Raw genomic sequence first — 21698 nt, 5'->3', positions numbered from 1 at the left:
TATATGAACATACAAGTAACATATTTTTTTGTGTACACAGTGCTGTGGTTTACGTTTTAAGAAATAAAATATCTCATCCAGTAAATTGTTGTTGAATAAAATCATTGTTTGTCGTTCAGATGCGTATTATTATATAACTCGGGTTGCGCCCTCGTGACATGATTCCTTCGCATCTGAACTCCAAACAATGATTTTATTCAACGACAAATCACTGGATGAGATATAGTATTTCTAAAATAAAATTTGTTGTCTTTCTACGTCATTTAAAACTATTTATTGACATTTATCACGTTACGGCTGTTTAAAAAAAAAAGTTCCACGTTTTGGCTTTTACAAATTCTCCAAGATGCTTCTGAAATGATGCGATACATTTAACATGATGTGAAAAAGCAAGCCCATTCAAAGCGTCAAAACACATGGTGCTCATCTTTTTTTCAGAAATTCTGCGGGATGTGAAGGGTGTTTCATATTTCAATACCTCTCATGAGCAGACGCAGCAAAACCGAATCAACTATTATTTGTTTTGGTTGCGTTCTTTGGTTCCAGAGGACATATAGACTTCTATAGATTTTACTATCTACCAAACAGCCGTTTTTAAGTCTCGTATGGCTGCTTTCCGTACTTATATCCAGTTTTGATATAATTTTTGATAATTTGGAAAATGAAATCCATTCAAGTTTACTACATGTATAATAATGTTCTACTTTAGCCAGTGCGAACGCACGTCATTTTTGCTTCACACTTCGGAACCTCTCATTAGCAAATTTAGTCAACCGAGTCTGCTATGACTTACCTTGACTGTGTTTAGTGCTTCAAGATAATCTTGCTAGATATTGTTCTATATTACTATAAATAAATAATGTAAACTAAACAATCTGCCTCATGACAAGTGTCGACCTGGAGCCATAAAAGTTTTGCCGAATGCCGTCTAAGGAAAGTATTCATATTAAAGCATATGTCACTGCCGTGATCTTCAACGTGCTGAAAGTGTGAACAATATAAAAGAAGTGTGTATATAGTATTATGCTTTTTATATGTAAGAAATAAATCTGAATAGGAATGTACCATCATGTTGTACTTGCGAACATATATAGGTTAGATTAGTCTACAACAGACATGATTATTTAGAAACAAAGTTACCATTCATCCTTACTATTGCCTTAAAGTCTAGTGCTTCCCATTTCCCGACACTCTGCAGGATGTTGCTTTGTGTTATTGAATTTCACATGTAAAATCTACAAAGACATTTAATTATCTTTTATTTTTTGCATATCATCTTTGGAAATTATTAATAAAGCTCCTACTTATGTTTCCATTTTCCTGTCTTAGTATGAAATAGATCTCCTTCACACATAATTTGATTAGGATTATGAACCACAAAAGATGTATCTTGTACATTTAATAATAGTAAAAGTGTTTTCTCCTTTAAAAGACTGGCATGAATGTATATTTCCTTTCAGTTTTGAAATAAACTTACGATTGGATTTAGATTTCAGAGTAAGACCTGGTAAAATAAACACGGCTTTAAATTAAAAAAATGCAGCGTCTTTTTCAATAAGTATGTTAGAAAGAAAATAAAGAATGTCTTCTTGTAAGTTGTCATTGTTCTGTCCAGTTCCTTGGGTGTTTAACTATCAGGCTGACGCAATTGGGGTTCTATTTATAGGAATCTGAACATTAAAGCATTGAAAATTTGACGATATACAACGAGAAGCAATGTTAATTTTATAAGATAAAATTCAAATTTTAATCAAATAAATAGAATTTAATTGTATAGTACAAATATATTTAGTATTTGATATATTTTCAAATGGCTGTGGGTAATATGACATGAAAATTCCTTAAAGATTTCATCACCACAATGAGCTAGTAATTGAGGTTAAATCTGAGGGAGTGGTTGCATCTTTGGCACATTTTGTTGTGGAGGTTAAACCTCAGAGCTAGCCGACGTTGCATATATTGGATTTGTTCCCTCAAAACTTGTCCTCGTCCACAGCGCACGACGATTGATTCAACAAAGAATAAAAAGAACAATTGAGCTCTATTTGCTTTTTTATTTTATGCTAACTGATGAAATACTGTGTTTTATCAGTGAGATATAATCCATATCATTCACTGCATATTACTCACTGTAAATGATACAGCTTTGCCGATCTACTTGTACATTGTGTATACATTTTAAATTATCTGCTAAAACAGGATGAAATTATAGTTTATTTCTCGATTCAAATTATTTTACTTAATGAGAATTTCATAAGGTGCATATGCAGCAAGAAATAAAATAAAATGGAACTTTATGCTGTAAGCGTCTTTCTTACGTCACAACCCGTCTGACGTCATGTTCGTTTACGCGCGTCTGTTCCCCGCGCTGAGATTAAACATTGTTGCAAAATGCATATCTCAACGTTATTAAGAATAAAATAAAAAGAAAAGTTGTTTGTTTTTCGTGAATATAGAATATCTCAACTCAAAGTGAGGTGAGACGATTTTCACATTTTCACTCGCGCTACGCGCTCATGAACTATTTGAAATTTTCTCACTTCTCAGTGAGATATAATCTAATCCATATTCATGAAAAACAAACAAATATCCTCTATTCATTTTTGACTGGCAATTTTTGATTATAAAGTCAGTAAGTTAAACAGATATGTTGAATCTAATAAGCAACCAGATAATACGGTTATAATTGATTAAGAGAAACCTTCTGGAAAATAAAATATTTTAACTACACGCCCATACTAAATAAAAACAGGATGATATTAAAAATCATTCCAGAGAATTTCATAAATTACATATAGTTTCCCCGGAAATTCGAAAGTACTATAGATAAACAAAGCTCAATTTACAAAAACAAATGTTTTTGACTGCACGCCAACATGACATAATGGCATTTTAATGGTCTGCATACACACATTTGAAATATCATATTTTTTATCACCGGAAGTTCGTAAGTTTTATATACATTTAATTACGGACAGAAATATTTGAATAGTACCAGTTCGGTCCAATAACCAGACAAATGCCCATTTGGTATTTTTCATAAATATTATATACATGTTTATCTTGCCTCCTACAAGTTTCTTGCATTTCTATTGGTCAACAGACGTCACGTGGAGACAGGATATATTCCATATCCTGCTAGTATATTTTAGATATGAATTTTGATTAAAACAAAATGGCTGCAACACTGCTGGCTTAATTGAATCAAGCCAGATTATTTATTAGCTCCAGTGATAATATCGTTGCCGAGAGTAAATTTAGTGTTTTCTTGCCGATTTCATTCTACTTCAGTTGAGGCTCATGAAGTTTGACAAAAGTTAGCCGTAAAAGCGGAATAACTCTGTATGGAATACACGTACGTTGAAATCTTGTTTTGGAAGTTAAATATTTAAATCATCGTGAAATAAAGGAATTGACCTATTTGTTACTCAGCAGTTTGTTGTAGGATCATTTAATCTACGTGCAAGATAAATGATTTAACAGGAAACGGGATAAAAGCCGAAGTATCAAGACATAATTTTTATGACATCGTGATATCCGGTAACTTTCGAAGGTATGGAAAAAGAAGTTTTTAGTGTTTCTAATCTTAACCAGTTCATAACCTGTGTAAATGAGCTTTTGTGTTTTGTGATTTAACCAAAACACAGGTCATTGTGCATTTTGTGGCTGGTGTAAATCAACTAGTGATGACCAAACAAATGATTTGTAGGTTTCCAGTCTGCACTGTAAGTAGCTTTGTTAATTTACAAAATGTGTTGATTATTGCATGTAAGTAAAGGGTAGTCGGCAAGATAAAATCGTTACACTGCTTGTTGGTAACAGGATAATGGATATACGCTGTCTCGAAAATCCATATCAGGCGAGAGCTGATATTGATTTCCTCAACAGTATATATCCCGTATCCTGTCACCAACAAGCAGTGTAAATAATATTTATATTCCCGGAAGTTAGGACGTTTAATACACAAACATATAATCTGTCTATTAGTAATATAGGTCTGTTACGACAATAGTAGATCTGTAAATCTGGAAGCTTTTAAACAATACACACTAAGAAAAAATTAACAACAACTGATGGCACAAAAAAATGTGTTGGCACTCCAGTCAGTAGGTTAGGTCACACAATCGCTAAATATGTATCTACAGTAGTTTCTATAATTCAAATGAATTGAATCAGTATAAGTCGGCATTATATATAGATAATTAAAGCCGAAATTCATATCAACATGCCAACATTAATTATCATAACGCTTCGGTAGATAACATCCGCAATTTTTGTTTTGCGTTATGCAATTATGAATGAATGAAAATCTAAAATTTTCTAAAATCCTCTTATATTTTGCAATTAAATTACAACGAAAGATTGCAATATCGTCTTCATTCAAGTCTTCCTTACCGATGTACTATGATTTTATAAATATATTTTGCCTTTTATATAATTATTGAGTTTTTTGTATAGAGAATAAGAAGCTATATAATTATATACCTTCTTAAATTATCTAAGGCTTACAGATCGAGAAAGATAACTCATGAATAAGTGAATTCGTAAATCTTTAATGAAGTTATCTCCCTTTTCGATAATGCGCATTATTGGAAATACTGAAGATTTCTGTAATGCCATTTATTTTCCCCTACGATCCATGTTCCAGGTACCGCATTATTCTTGTATTCAGTAGATGTAGTTTTTATGTTCTGGTGAAATGGTTAAAGCTGGAACAAATGAAATATTTAAACTAAATAAATTGTAGCTTCGAAATGTAACAAACAGTAAAAAAATAAAAGAGTATTTACGGTCTCTAGACATAATCAAACAGCTTGCTGTATAAAGATATTTGGCTGGATATTGCCTCATTTTTGTTCAAATTTGAACATGTTATAGTCTTATAAGGAGAACGTTTCATGTTTTTGGCCTCATGGAATTCTCAAAGATGCCTCTGAAATGATGTAATACTTTTGAAATGATGTGTCAACGCAAGCCCATCCACATCGTAAACACGGTAACCGTCAACACGTCCAGAAATTCTGCGGGACGTGAAGGGTGTTCAGTACCTCTCATGAGCAGACTCAAACAAATCGAATCAAGTACTATTTTTCTTAGTCGCGTTCTATGCTTCCCAAGGATATACAAACTTCTGTAGATTTTATTATCTACCAGAACAGCCGTCTTTATGTCTCGTATGACTGCTATAGGTACTTGTATTCAGTTTTGTTATATTTGTTTTACTTTTAGACAATTGAGTCCATTCAAGTTTACTTTAAAAAAATGAATGTTTCTCATTGCAGAGTTGGTGCAGCCGTTCTGCGCATGCGCGGATTTATTATCCATTGGAGCGCACGGCAAAATTACTCATTTTTTTGCATGTCCGCACGCGTTTAGTGTATCAAATGCATAATGAACTGACTAGAGGTTAGGGTTAGTATCACCATGGTTACAAAACATATACATTTAAGATATTTTCTTTCAAATTTAGTTAATCCGGTATATACCGGAGTCTGTACTATATCACAGGAGCACCAACTCTGTATTTAGTCGCAGCCAAAACAAAATAAAATAATGTTCTATTTTAGCCGTTGCGATGGGGCGTTATTGGGGTTTCACACTTCGAAACCTCTCATTAACAAATTCAGCCAAACGAATAACTTATAACTTTTCTTGGTTTCGTTCAATGCTTCAAGATGATTTTGTTAGATATTATTCTGAATTACTACGTAAATAATGTAACCTAAACATTCTGACTTATGACAACCTTCTACTGAGAGCCATAAACATTTCATCCGAGTGCAGCCTAAAGAAAGTATACAAATTAAAGCGTATGTCACTACCGTGCTCTTCGACATGCTGATAGTGTAAACATGCTGAATAAATTGGAAGCTTTGAAGGTGTGTATATACCTTATTATGCAATAAATATGTTAAAAATAAATCTAAAAAAGAATATACTGATGTCATATTGTACATGTGAGGTTACATTTTCGGGGTTAGATCAGTCTGCAACAGGCATGACCAGTAACAAAGCTACCATTTGCAATTATCTTTGCCTAAAAGTCTAACGCTTCTCAATTCCATACCCTCTGCATTGGGTTATCAAATATCGAATGTAAAATCTATTACGACATTTAACTATTTTCTATGTTTTGATTGTCATCGTTTGAAATTAAAAGCTTTAACTTATGTTACCATTTTCCTGTCTTAGTACGGAATAGATCTCATTCGCACATGATTAAATTAGCTTTATGAACCACAAAGGAGATATCTTGTACCTCTAATACAAAAGTGTTTTTCTTTAAGAAGATAATTTAATTAGCTTTAGGAGCCACAAGGGAGGTATTATGTACATTTGATACAAATGTTTTTTTCTGTAAAAATCCTGACATGAATGAATATTTCCTTCCAGTTTTGAAATTACATTGCGAAGATGAAAGGAATTCTTTAGTTTCAGAGTAAGACTCGGTAAATGTTTTGAATTAATTTTTTCATCATCCTTTTTGATGAGTATGTAAGAAAAGAAAACAATGGCTTCATGTGATTGTGAATTGTCTTATTCAATTCCATGAATGTTTAGCTACTCTATCTCACTCAGGGTCCTATGCACGTGCATTTGAACACTGAAACACTGAAAATTTGACGGAAGCATTGTTAATTCTAAAAAATAAAGTTCCGAGCCAATTTAAATGTTTTTAGCAGTTGTTATATTTTCAACTGGCTGAGGGTAATATGAAAAAATGATGATTATTTTTTTACTTTTATTTCTACCTACATGTACCATTCATGTTTAAACATAGTAATATCTATCGCAATGTATCGCAATACCAATATATTTGTACTCAGAAGGTATATGTCTTACGTTCCGTGGATGATTTAGCTGAGATGGTAAAATCTTGAACAAATGAAATAATTAAGCTGTGTATTTCTGTTGTTTTTATCAAAATAGATGCTGCGTGTACAGTATACTGCAGATGTTTTCATATTCGGTAATATCTCGTTGACCACAGGCTTTATGCTTTAAGAAAAATATTACTTTCACACCTGCCATGGCTTTTGTCAGAGCATTTGATTATAACGATGTTCGAGCGATGAATTTTAAGCAGAAGAGAGGGTAAATATAGGCGATAGTTTCATTTCCGGTTTTGCAAGTATGATTAAAAGAAATTACTATAGTTTGATAGTCCAGTTGCATTTTTCAAAATTCATCATGGTTTTGTTTGTATTGATAATGAAAAATATCTCTCATCTATTGTTTCACAACGACTCTCAATGTCTTTCTACTCCTATCTTTTTAATTATTTTATTTGGATGTTTTTATGCTTCCAAAGGGTCTTCATTTAGATTTTATTAGTTAATCAAGTCCATTTTCCATCTAAAGTGCATATCGAGAGCTTTTAAACGATTAACATGTATTTCTTTTCTTAATTTTCTTGTTTCTGAAGACTCCATATTATAATACTTCTAATCAGTATTTAAACTATGACCACTGAGCACGTTTTATACACTTAAATAAATATGTTTAAAGCTTTCTTGTCTAGACAGGGGAAACATATAGGATATCTTTCAAAATATCTGCCATACCTAACTTACTTATCAGGTAAAAGTTTTTCACTATATTAAAGAATTGTGTAAACTAAAAGCCGGCTCATAAACTGGGACAAAGAAATGTAGTGATTCAAGTTACTGTTGCGTTGGCTGTTGAAACTGATCATGTTCGAAACTTCTAGCATACCTCTGCTATTTTGCCATTTTAAGGGATGTGTAAACAGGTGAGCGAAACGTACGTTAACAAAGAGATTATCGCGAACACGCATTGTTTACTTAAGCTTTTATATATGTTTTATCGAATCTTAAAAAAATATATATTAATTGAAAAGGCCGAATATTTTGTAATGAAACTTGATACAAATGTTGTAATATATAATTATATATAATTCAGCAAACATAATCGGGCCATATTTTACTATATTCAAAAGAGTATGGCTTATGATTGCAAAGTTGTATTTAACTTTGAAAGGACTCTATGAAAAGCAAATAAAATCAGCTAGACGTACATACTTTTGATTTGGCACTAAGCACAAAGGAAAGCTCGGGTCAGCCTCATGAGTACAAGTGTCTAATAATCATACCTGTAATTTGACAATTGTAATATTATTGTAAATATTGGAATGTCTTATTGAAATCAAACTTTCATATAAAGGCCTTATACACAGAGACAGGCTATAGGCAGGTCAGAAACATTAACAGAATGCTCGATTTTCAGTCGGAGATATCATGGCTGAACACTGACAATTGTAATATTATTGTAAATAATGGACTGTTGCCTCAGTGAAACCAAACTTTGATGTGGCCTTATTCACATAGACAGCCATACACAGGTCAATGCTAGAATGTCAGGAGGAGATATCGGTTCTAAACATATATGAGATTTAGGATTGTAAAATACAGGAACTTGGCGCTGTGAATGGGAAAAATCCGCTAAAATGCATTGGTACTATTGAAGGAAAAGTCATCAAATGAAACAAATTTAAAACTTAGAAAATGATAAGACATATTTATCACAATATCGAGTAGCATTTTTAGTTTCTGTATATTACATGTAAATGGTATTAAGAAAAATATTGATTTCAGAACACTGAATTTTAAGGCAAATATAAGTTAAAAGGAGCGCCTAGTAAGACCTGTCTCGTTATTTGTGCATGTAACTGATCTATTATGAATGCGTACGGTGCTCTTGTGAGCTTCTCCCTACTTTGAAAGTCTCTTCGAGCTCGTAGAGAACTCGGGAGCTCGGTGAAACATTTTCACCGAGTTTCCGAGTCCTCTACGAGTTCAAAAAATCCGAACGACGCTCGTACGAGTTAACGATGTCCGTACGGACGCCGTGCGAGTTTGCCAAAATTCGACTGAAAACCTACTCGTATGGAGCTCGTAGCGTTTTTGTAACCAGGGTATTATCTAGAAAAATGGTGGTTCGATTCCATCTTTACTGGTTTTAGAAAAATTAAGAAAATATTTAAGACGTGTCCGAATGTCGGTAGAGAAATCGATAAAACATTTATTTATTTCACACAAAAGATACTCATTATTAGAAATTTTTAGATTAATAAAATTAACATAATTAATATCGATCTGAATATATATGTCTGTATATGACCTTCGTCTCTGTAATTCAGAAAACGTTACCGGGAAAAATTTCGCTATATTCAGAAGGATATGGCTTATGATTGCAAAGTTGTATTTACTTGTGAAAGGTCTCTATAGAATGCACATAGAATCAGCTAGACACAGAGTTAAGATTTTAAAAATATTTTGCTGTATAAACAAACAACATTGCTTCAAAATGGAAAGAAAAAAAATTGGGGTCACTATGCATCTAAGAGACGCATTTAGAAACAAAATAGCTTTTAAAAACTGGTGAAGTCTAATAATTTCAGTTCTATTTTTAAATATATACTTCGTATATAATATAAAGTGTTATGTTGAAAACTTTTATTTCAGTTGTGTAGCTTATCATCAACCAAGCCTGATCTACTTAAACAGATTTTGAAATTACCGACCCCTACCCTATTATACATTTTATTTCAATTAAAGGCAATCGCCAACCAAATATAAGGGTAAAATTATTTTTCGCAACAAGTCGAATTTGATTTGCGCTGTCAATATTAAATTTTACTCCAAATTGATACCGTCATCCTGGCCTAACCAGTGAACTGAAACGGCAGTGAAACCCCTAAAATTGTAGATCGCAATCGTTATAATAATCATATATATTATTAATAAATGACACATAACTCACAGAAGCACAATATTACAAAGGCTTGTAATATCGTGTACGGTTACTACTTGCGTTGAGTCGTGTACGGAAGAGTTTTGTGAAAGCTGAAAAAATAGCCAGTGCTATATATCTGTCATATGCAACGTAGAGTAACATTTTCCTTGTAAATATTAATTTGTTACTGCAAATTGATACCGTCATCATCCACTAAACACTTCACCGATTCGGCAGTGAAGCCCCTCAAATTATAGATCATAAGCTTAATACACATAGGCCTACATGTTTTCAGTGCTAGAGAGGGACAAACACATAAGTCGTAGTAGCATGATATTACTAAGGTGCGCACTGCGCATAAGTTAATGAGTAAAATTTCAATAATAAAATCATATGTAGTAACAGTACAGCCAAATTGAAAATATTTCGAACTACGTATAACCGCCGGAGTGTATATTACTCGATGCATATAATATGGCGCTAAATATCACGTCGACGTGACGTCAATATAATATTGTTGTGATTATTCAAAACTAAGTATTTTAGAATCCAGTACTACAGCTTCGATTTCTAGTACTCACTACCAAAATGTGTAAATACAACTTTGCTTTGTAACAATTATTTTTTCCGAGGTAATACAATATAAACAGGAAAAATAAACATTATTTATCGTTGTATTATTGTTTATATACTGTTTCCGAGGATGTAACTGTAGGGATAACGCATGTTTTTTGTGCTATAACATCTGCAGAATTCCGAGGGATTGGTTGGTGCCCGAGCCCGTTAGGGCGAGGGTACCAATGTACCCCTTGGGATTCTGCTGATATTATAACACGAAATGAACATGCGCTAACGCTATTCTAGCATAAAAACTGATAAATGAATACAATGTCACTCAACGTCATTAATTATTTTCAAAGAAATGTCTGACTTGTTTTTACGTTGACGTAATTTTGTTTTCAATTCTCCGTTTTGGGGCCGAATGACGTTTACGCTTTGCCAGAGAACGCGCATATATAAAAAGGTATTATAACAGCACGCGAGCGCGAGAATCTCTCTGTTGACACACGTTTTCTCTCCTGTTAAAACACGCCCGAAAAGTGACAAGAAAAGCAGTTTTATGCTAGAATAAGTGAAATATGTACACACATCATGTAAAACGTTTTACTACCACAACTCATCGAATTTTGTTATCCAGTACCACAACTTGTAAGAATTCTGGTACCCGCTGGTGCCTAAAGATTAGTCCAACGCGTAAGGTACTTATCACTTTCATCTAATTTCAGTCTGATAAATCTGTGGCTGGACCGTCAGGGGAGATAACTATAGTCACTGATTAGAACCAGGTAAAGATGTAAAATTATGGGTTTTTTTAGGTTCAGTGATAATACTTCAGAAGATGTGGGCATCCGCGTGACTTGCATTAGAGTAAGGTGTTAGGAAAGGAAGCATCTATCTTTGTTTAGAAAAACTGGGCAGGTTAAAAGCAAGTGAATAGACTTCACGAGTGCAGCACTGACTGTCGATAAAGGACTTGCACTAGTGGTCGAAATGTAGCGCAATACAAATAATTCGTAATCTCGAATTTATAACTACCGAAAGAAAATTGTTCAGGTAGTTTTGATTTGAAACTGTTTAGATCAATTTTAAAGATCTCTAAAACTGAAGCTCACTAAAAATGTACATTTTCATCGTAAGGCTGTGAATTCGTTTAGACAAACATACAGCACAAGGGAAAAAAAGGAACTAGGAGAAACACCTAGAAAGCAAATTATAGTAAAGCCACCACGATCAGCTGTCCATTTAACACACTTCTCTGAATACGGATATTTTTAATAGCCTCCGTGATCCCATAAAACAATAATGACAAATTGCAAAAGTGTATATATTTTATTACCTGCATTTACATTTGCTGTATGACATACTGATATTGAAAGAATCTTAAATTGTTGGTTCATTTGAGAATTACAAACATGATATTTGAATACGACCTGGTACAACGGGATTGTTTTAAAGTACTGTCACATGTATAATAATGCAGGTCTTTGAGAAGCAAAAGTATATGCCAACATCTGTACAGGTGTAACACATTGTAAAAAAATGTATAACATTGTCTAGACGTATTATGAGGTATATTGAAAGGGTACATAATGTCATCCTCACTTATATAACTAAAGGCCAGATTATGACCTTCGACAAAGATTTGTTTAACTGTCATAATCGCGAGGAGACATTCTACGTGCGGAGTGCACAGAATTAATGACCTCTAACGAGATGAAGACACCATGAATACATTCAAGTGAAATTGATATATGTTGTATATGTTACAAGTTTTTAAGTTTATAAGAATAATAACTTATTTACGAAACAAAATTGATAAATAATTCAACTTTATTCTCCATTGTTCCTTATTTACTGCGTCCCTTTCAATCTACACTGTTCATTGAAGCAGTATTTCTAAATTATCTAAGACGCTGATAGTTTGTTGAAATATTATGATCACTGTTATTTAAACGTTTATTTTTCTCTCAAGGTTTATTAGTGTATTTAGTAATATAACCGTACCTCTTCTATATTAAATTTTACTTTCTTTTGTTTTCTATTGGCAGGTACAATAGCGTTATTCCTAAAATCCGACACTTACCCGTTTTTAAGCCGGCGCTAGGGGGCGTGAGAGATGTTGCGCATTTCAAACTGAGTCTGCTATTATTCTTCTTGGTTGCATTCTTTGCTTCCAAAGGATCTTTTTACAGACTTTATTGTACACTATATATAAGATTTTAAGGTTAACATTCGGGAAAACAAATAACTTTTATTTCAGGTACTTCCTATTTGCATCGTCGTCGTAGCATTATTTAGAATGTGGGAGGTCCTGAGTTCATTTCCTGGCTGAATCATATAAAATAATGGTACTTGTAGCTCTCCTTTCTTTGAGCTCTTCACTAAAAGAGAAACCATCTTCAGTTCTTCCATGCCTTCGTGGCGATCGACAACATCAGGAATTAGATTTAAGGAGTGATATAAGTTGAAGATATTGTTTCACAGTCAGTCTGCCTAAAAAACCAAATGATTTGTTTAAAATTATTTTCATTTTTTGTGTAACACGCTAATTTATTGTATTTTGTAGTGTATGCTTATGTTTTTAGGCAATATAGTAGACTGATCGAAAGTCAAATATCTGATTTCTTTAAATGAAGTTCTCTACCATGCTGCTGCTGCCGTTGTTGTTGGCTTTTTGTTGTTTCGATGTAATACTGTTCCTATGGTTTTTCGGTAAGCATATCTTCTTCGTCACTGAAGCCGACAGAATGCTCTTCATTGCTTGTTGTTTTATTTTGCTGCGCTATTATCTTATCAGAGAGATCTCTACCAAACGTTTCAGGTATAGGCACAATCAGAAAAATTGACACAATTACAGCCACTGCACATATCCAATACATCATGCCCGCAACTTTCGTATCCTTAAAATAGAAAACAAGCTATTATTGCTTTCTCAAAATTAATATAAAAAATAAAAGCATATTTATGAAAGTACAATACTATACGGCGGGAACCGTTTTGCAACCAAGTGAAAAGTTGTAAAGTATTTAAATTTTTATCTCATAAGGCCTTTTTTCTTTCTTCTAGAACTGTTTATTTATTAATGCGAAAAAGTAGGTCTGAAAAGCATGTATAAAATATTTTGACATATTCAACTAGTTTTTGTAAAGTTCTACAATGCAGCCATAATTAAAGTCTTGATTTCATTGAACTTTAGATCAGTTTGAAAACACAAACATAAGGTGCATTTATTAAACACACTGATATTTTGAATGTCACTATTTGTATAGGTTATAAGTTGAATACAGCTGTTTTAAGATATCAATTTCAAGCGAGCGTTAGCGAAGCGAGAAATTAATAACTTAAAACTGCTGTGTTTAACTTATAACCGTCTTACAGATAGCCATAGTTGTTTTACAGTGTTATTGGGCGGAGTCTATTAAATCGAAACATTTAACAACTAAATTTAATACATACAATTGATGTGACAACTGTATGTGTAATAGAATGGCCATATTCGATTGAAATGGAGCATTTCCGTTGGCAGATCAACTTGGGCGAACTGTAAGTTTAAATTACATATTACATGCCAAATTTTATTTCAGTTTTATACCAAAAATACAAGTTGGGGACCAATAATTGCACCAACTCTGGCCATTGTGTTTTGTAATCCAAAGCCGATGTTTCTGAAATTACAAAAATATGTGCAAATAACAACACACAGAACGTAAAATTATATTAACATGTAAACAATTTACAAAGCAGTAAGACCATACATTTATAGAGAGTAAACATTCAGATAAATGATTTTACAGGTTTTATTTAAATCAATGAAAGAAAGCCACAAACTTTATTGCACAATAATGATATATATATAACAATTATTTTATGTTAATGCACAATAACACTCAAGGTTTTCATACAAACTTTGTTTTGGTTAACCATACATATAAATCATTTTCACATAATCTATAAGTGAATGAACATAAATGCTATGGGAAAGCATATGATATGAACACGCAAAAAGGGAGACACCTTCATGAGGTGATTTGGTGTGAAAATGCAACGACTCCCACGTTAACTTTTCTTCTCTCCAGAAACGGAACATTATAATTCCGTCGGTATATATTCAGGGAATGTTTTAAAAGTTGTTTAAACTTGTACAGTAAAACTGAACGTAAGATCGTATGCTACTTTCAGTTGTCGCTTTTGTGCTGAAAAACGGATCGCACATCCGTGGCCTATTTTTCAATGGTCAAAACTGCTGCAGTGAAAAACGGATTACACAGCCGTAGCCTATGTTTGAATGGTCAATATCGCACTGAAAATCGTACAGCATAACCGTAAGTTGGGTTTCAATGGTCGATATTGCACAGGTAAAATACTATTAGTCAGTTGTTTGCAGCTAAAGATAATCGCACATTCGTAAATTATCGTTTTATGTTAAATATTGCACTGAAAATAAATTATATAAGAATGTTCTTTGGAAAAACAGAACGCAATTAAATCTATAAGAAGATCCTTTTGGAAGCATAGAACGCATCCAAGCAGAAACGATGATTTGCATGAAAAGCAGAGCAATGTAGCAATGGGCAATATATGAAATGCCATACTTACCTGACTACTGTTGGATACGTTTCAATGGTCAGGGTTTGGATTGGTGACCAGGCAGATGTCACTACTGCTAGAGCTGTTATTGCAGCGGCATTTGTAAGGTGGTCCCGAATGGATGATTCTACAATTGAGAAAATAGAATGCTTTGTGATGCTGTTTTAAAAACAATAAATCCGAAAAAACTGTTCCGGTTCTCTCTTATAAACAAAACTGTGGTATTGTAATAATATTCAAAAACACTTGAATGATGTCTCATATGAATGTTCAATGTATTTTTCAGATCTGCTCTTCATCAAAGGAGTAGAAATAATGGAAATAATGACAGACAGCAGGTTTCAAAAGGACTTGTTTAGTGTGCGAATACAAGCATTGCTGCAAGTTAAACAAGTATTTCCTTGATGATTCTACTCTCAAGTAAAGAAAAACATCCTTCACTAAAATATCTTATATTTCAATATTTTGTGTTCGGTTTAACGTCGCACCGATGCAATTATAGGTCTTATGGCGAGTTTCCAGCTTAGATGGTGGAGGAAGACCCCAGGTGCCCCTCCGTGCATTATTTCATAACGGGCGGGCACCTGGGTAGAACTGCCGACCTTGCGTAAGCCAGCCTGGTGGCTTCCTCACATGAAAAATTCAACCCCCCGAGTAAGGCTCGAAACCACATCGGTGATGGGCAAGTGATTTGAAGTCAGTGACCTTAACCACTCGGCCACGGAGGCCCCCATATTTACATAGACGAAAACTTGCTAATTCTATGTTTACATAATCGATATGTAGTTTGTTTATATCTTCAAATGTGAAATTTGTGTCTAGTATATCTGTTCCATAAATGATTCAATAAGGAATTATTTAATGACCCAATGGTTTGAAATAATTTGCGATGCATTTCTGTCAATCAAAGACAAACGACGGTGTTGTTGAAATGTATTACTTAATAATGAATTGCCGTGTTACTTTTAGAATTTTGTTGTGTGATAGTTACTTACCTTTAAAACGATAAGCAACTGCAACTACTAATGCAGCAACGGCACAAATGACATATAGAATACTAGCAGTCTTCTTACGTCCAAATCTAGATAAGTTCAAATAAAATGAACAAAAAAAAAATGATCGTTATAAACCAGAATGAAATAAAGCTGGATTATTACACTAAGAGGAAATTTTGTATACAAAGTACAGATAAATGTTCTTGTTGTAATTTAAGCCATTTTGGACAAAAATGTTCGATTTTTAAGTTCTGGCTTCAGTTGTTCGAGAGTTCGAATTATCGGTGTTCGAATTTTCCAAGGTCGAACGATATTATAGAGGACGTTTGCCGGGACCAGGCGATTAGAGCGAGCAAAGGGTGGTTTTCGAATTATCCAAGTTCGAGCGAACTATGTTCGACTGTAAATTACAAAAATAAAGCATAAAGTTAGGAAAAACCCTGTTACAAATATGATGTACTAATGACCAAACAAGGATTACTCAAGAAACTCTCTCACCTGTTTTGAAGGTATATACAAATAAACTGCATTGGACTTGCTATCAAACCAAACACGAATATATTTACATACAAGTTGCCTGAGAGATCTGTAACACCAAACTGTATCCCGTATCCTCCAAGTCCTAGTGTGATCCTAGAAATTGTGCGTTGAAAATTATATTAGCCACTGTATTCCGTATCATCCAACTCCTCTTGTGATCATAGAAATTGTCTGTTAAAATCTACATTAGCTACTGTTCAACACGTTTTTATCACAAGTTTAGTATTGGGGTGGTACTGCATTATTCGAAATATTTTTCTACAACGTACAATGTGATCAAACCCTGATTGAAAAATATAATATACTTGAAATATCTTCAAAAATAGTGTATATTGTACATGCTGATAGCGAAACATGCTGGAGTAGTTGTTTTCCTGTTTTTTGAAAACTTTCTACTCCAAATAAAGTCTTTAAATGAGAGTGAGAATGAAAATCAAAATTTTGACGAAATTTTTGGGTATAGATTATGTTCAACATAAACAGTACACAGTTGCAAAATACATGAAGCACATTTTCCATGTATACTTGTCCATGTGTTTATTTTCAGATATTTGTCCATGATAAGAGTTATCCGAAAATTTCGAGCTGACTTTAACTTTTAGCCTGCTACATTTCTGAAATCGACTGGTCCATTATTCAATTTGGGCAAAACCATTTATTGATTATAGGGGTGTTCACTAAAAATTGACTGACTGAATAGCGAACAGTGCCGACCATGATCAGCTCTTGGTCTGGACTGGTCGCAAAGGCAAATTCACTTGCCACCAGCAGGCTAAAGGTTAAGTATTTCGCCTGTCAACATTTTATTTTAATAACTTATTACTTTTATCGTATTATCAATTAATACACGGATTGCCAGTTATTCGGAAACTGGTATGTTTTAGTTTCATATTCTAAAGTCACTGTTAAAAGTGCCCAGACTGAAAATAAATAAATAAACCTTTCAGTTTCTTAGTAAGGCAATAGAACATATATTAGTCATAGTAGTTTATGAGACAAATGCGAGTTCTTTTTTACATTTCATTTGTAAACAAATCATTTCAAAATTAATGACCACGATTACAAAAAGAACATAATTATATACATGATTAAGTCTTAGCATATATGGTAATAACCTTTCCTAATCTGCCATAAATATATAAACACCCCATTTCCGAGTTCATGCCTTTATAGGTAGCTACTAGTCTGTGTTCAGACCCAGTCCTGTATTTTGTTCACAGGAGATAACTCCTGAGGCTATTCAAATTTTGTATAATTATGTCCCTTTTCTTCTCAAAACACTGGATAAACAGAGCCAAGAAAGATCGTCAGAATATGTAAGAGAAATGATTGAAAAAAAAATAAAAAGATTATCTAGTCGGTAGCCAGACTAAGGTAGCTACATGCATTACTAGAGTCAGATCCTTCTTGATAAAGATCCGTAAGAAGATTTTTTGGAAGCATTGAAAGCAGGTAAGCAAGACTGGGTTTGAATGAAACTTTGTGTCTGCTAGCACAGGTTTAAGCGGAATTCTTCTATACGTTATCGTCATCTTAAAAAACAAGACAATAAACTTAGAAAATTTAATTCTCAAGTGCAAAGATAGGTAAACATATTTTAGATATTCAGAAATCTGCACAGGAAACTTACCAAACAAAAATTAACAGCACTGTATATTTCCGTAATTCTTTGCTTTTTGCGATGTCCCAGAATGAATATTTTTTGTCTGTTTCCTTTTCTTTTTTCAAAGCTTTGCCCATCGTGTAAATTTCAGACAGATCCGGAGCAGGTTTTCCATTTATTCTTGCAACTTTCTTTATTATACTTTCAGCATCTTTATAACGATCATGACCCACATACCATCGGAAACTTTCCGGAATAAACCTGAAATCAGGACAGCTTTGATGACCGTTTTTGACCTAAAACTCTCTGTCTCCGTAATAATAGTAATGATACATATTATCATCCGTGACAAAGATTCCAGATGCAAACCCCCAAAATAAAAAAAAACAAATCTGTCATACATGTATCAAAATAAAAAATACTACGAAATTAAAATTTTGAAGATAAAGTAAATAAAACATTTTGTACCTATAACTTGCTAGAAGCGGAATGCCAAATGCCGCAGTGAAAAAATGGATATGCTGCCAATTCTTCAACAGCCAAGTCACCAGAGCAAAAAGCACAGTCTGAACTGCCCATGATGGCACTGCAACAACCCAAGTTCGCCATTTTACTTGTGCAAATTCCACCATAATGTTATACTGTACAGTCAGTTCGAATCCCATCGACAGGCCAATGAAAAAACGTACGACTGCGAACATTATCCATGACGTTGAAAAAGCTGACAAGAGGTTAAACACTATCAAGGATAACAATGAAAGAAATAATGGAGGTTTTCTTCCAACAAGATCCGCAACTTGGCCACAAGCAAGGTTTCCTATAAAAACACCCGCCATCTGTACGGAAGTTATGGTAGATGTAATCCAGGCCCTGTCGCACACAAGTTCCCACTGAAAAAAATACGTTTTACTCATATAATGAAATAAAGAAACGTAGAAAATTTTACCCTATTTTATTGTGCATTTACGGGGTGTGGAAATTTCCACAATGTTCTTTACTGCTTGTAATATTTCGCCAAAGATTACTGTTTGAAAACATTTAGACAATATATTTATTGTGGAAATTTCCACACTGACTCGAGTGATCAGATTTCTTAGTAGATCTATAGATTGATATTCAACATTGTTATGTTTTATATTTTACATATTTATTGTGGAAATTTCCACACTGACTCGAGTGATCAGATTTCTTAGTAGATCTATAGATTGATATTCAACATTGTTATGTTTTATATTTTACAGAATAATCGGTTGACGTGGAAATTTCCACACCAAGATTGTGCCAAGTAATGTTGAAATTACCATGTGTTGATATTTTGAAATTTTACCCCGTTATATTATGCATTCGACGAGGTGTGGAAATTTCCACAATGTTTGATATTACTTCTTTTATTCCCTCAATAAATAAGTATTTATATGCCAACTATATTTGTTATTTTATTAACATTAAAATGGGTATTCCTAAGCGTATTTGTGGTGTGGAAATTTCCACATTCGCAAAAAAAGGATGAAAAGAAATGAATAAAAGCGTTGTGGTATTTTACATATTGTCGTAGAAATTTCCACATTCTGTGTGAAAAAGGGAGAAAAAAGAGACTAAAAAAGCTAAATTCGCCTCTTTAAAAGAGGATTATTGGTGTAGAATCCTCTTTTTAAAAAAATCAAATTAGTAATTTCTTTTTGTATAATTATCTAAAATGACTTCGTCATCAAATAATTGATACGTTCTCGTAAAATAATTCTTTGAAACTCAACGCGAACGACACAGGCAGAAATGGTCACATTTCTTAAGTAAACCATATAGCAAAACGTCATGTTATGAGACGACGTCTAAGAAATTAGCTCGGAAAAGTGATAGTATATAGAATTTTTTTCGTTCTTTTCTTTTTCCATTTTATTTAGTTCTCATGAAGAACATGTACAATGATGAAAGAAGTCGTCTTGGACTTAAAAACGATTCGACTACGTTTAGTATTCGTTTACAGCTATTTCTTGTAGTAATTTCTAGTATTGTAATTAAAAACAATACATAAACTACCTCTGTAGCGACAGTTTTCATCGAGTCTTCAAATACAAATTTTGTACACGTAGATGTTCCATTTTCTGCAGTACAAGACTTATATTGCGGCATATCTGTTCTGTAAGTGACATTTAATCCTTCAAAATCATCCGCACACCACCAGTCCGGTTTCGCTGCGCCAAACACCATGAACAGCATACTGAAGCAAACTACCGTCTTCATCGTGTGAACAATTATACACAGGATTATTTGGTATTTTCCGCAACCACCTGCTTGTTCCAGAAGATCTTCAAGTTGTATTTGACCCATTTTTTTGGCTGTCTGAAACAAATGTTACTGAAAGAAACTGTTACTTTAAAAGGTTTTGGCAAATGTCACACGGGTATCCAGAATTAATCAACAAAATACCGAAAATAATCATGTAATTTAAGCGCCTTTGCCTGGACCAAGTCCTATAAAACTGGTACATATGAATTATCTAGATTTATCGCTGTTTTGTTGACCGCTCTCACTGCCTATCGTAACCCAAAAAGCACGTGACCGACGACGTTGTATAGCCTTATTCCTTTAAAATTTTAAAATTCTTTATAAAGATTATCAACATTGTAAAATAAAAAGTGAAAAAATGACGAATGATTTTACTGACCAACTCACACTATTTCCTGTATTCAGCCTGAATATTCATTTTATTTTTCTACTAATTTAGTTACTTTCAGTTCCACATTTTAGTTATGATTTTTCCTAAAATATCTCTAACAGAATAATCTGCAAAATGTCAAACAATATTTAAATGTTACATTCGCACGGCCGTCCCTGTTTTGTATTCCTTAATTATATATATATTCGTTGACAGTTACCCATGTAGACGACATCTCCAAACCATGACAGCGTATTAGAGAATAGCTGAGTTCTACAGCTGAAAAATTGTGACACTTTTGCAAAATTGTACTATTACCTATTAAAAGGTTTAAATCAATGTGCTCGTAATAGATTCCATACATTATTTTAAAAGGTATCGCCGTGCTGCTTCATTTAAAGGTCATTTACATTAAATAATCCTGTCAGTATCACGTAAAAATATTTATATAAAGCGTTCCTCTTAAAAGTTTATGAAACCTTACACTGTTCCAATTTTTGAGTAACACATGATGTATTCGTTATAAAATCATCCGATGTTTGTTTCCTACAAGTGATTAACAAAGATTAAGATTGCTCAATAGTACTCGGCAATTTCCTTTGAACGCATCATATCTTTTATCAAATTGATCATATAAATTTGAAGGATTTAACCGATATCATGCTAAAAATGTAGCTGTACCTTATAACCTAAGAGTTTCAACAAAGTCGTTGCAAACATGTTTAATAACACATTCTGTATGGAATATAGACCATAATAACATCCGCCGTGGTTCTAGGATTATGAGCAATTAGCACTGATCTTATGTTGTAATGCTTCCTCGCCCGCTTAATTATCATGCTTATAGCTCTCTAGACCGTGCGTAAATTGACAGTTATATGTGCAACGACGTGCTATACTTGTAGACAAATGCCAGTCTGTGCCAGACTGACTGAAGGTACAGGTGATCAGCCGATCATAATTTAGGCAATTATTCAAAATGCCACAACACGTTTATTTG

General features: G+C 33.4%; 1 protein-coding gene across 1 annotated transcript; it reads right to left on the bottom strand.

Moving 5' to 3' along the window:
* Window positions 1-11644: 11644 nt before the first annotated feature.
* LOC128555080 (organic cation transporter protein-like) lies at window positions 11645-20213 on the bottom strand. Its single transcript, XM_053536474.1, has 8 exons — window positions 20080-20213; window positions 18511-18932; window positions 18070-18303; window positions 16398-16532; window positions 15900-15985; window positions 14914-15031; window positions 13910-13982; window positions 11645-13217 (listed from the first exon to the last, which is right to left on the bottom strand). Exons 1-8 carry the CDS (start codon window positions 20170-20172, stop codon window positions 13017-13019), a joined length of 1362 nt encoding a protein of 453 aa, XP_053392449.1. The 5' UTR covers window positions 20173-20213; the 3' UTR covers window positions 11645-13016.
* Window positions 20214-21698: the final 1485 nt, after the last annotated feature.

Source organism: Mercenaria mercenaria, chromosome 2 (assembly GCF_021730395.1).
Source record: "Mercenaria mercenaria strain notata chromosome 2, MADL_Memer_1, whole genome shotgun sequence".
NCBI classification, from domain to species: Eukaryota; Metazoa; Mollusca; class Bivalvia; order Venerida; family Veneridae; genus Mercenaria; species Mercenaria mercenaria.
The sequence above is the reverse complement of the archived record's forward strand: the minus strand, read 5'-3'. Positions and strand labels throughout refer to the sequence as shown.

Coding starts and splice junctions, on each gene's coding strand:
- LOC128555080 (XM_053536474.1), bottom strand. CDS start 20,172: ATGCCGCAATATAAGTCTTGTACTGCAGAAAATGGAACATCTACGTGT. Junction 18,933..20,079: donor TGAAAACTGTCGCTACAGAG/GTAGTTTATGTA, acceptor TATTTTTTTCAG/TGGGAACTTGTGTGCGACAG. Junction 16,533..18,069: donor GTGCTGTTAATTTTTGTTTG/GTAAGTTTCCTG, acceptor CACAATTTCTAG/GATCACACTAGGACTTGGAG.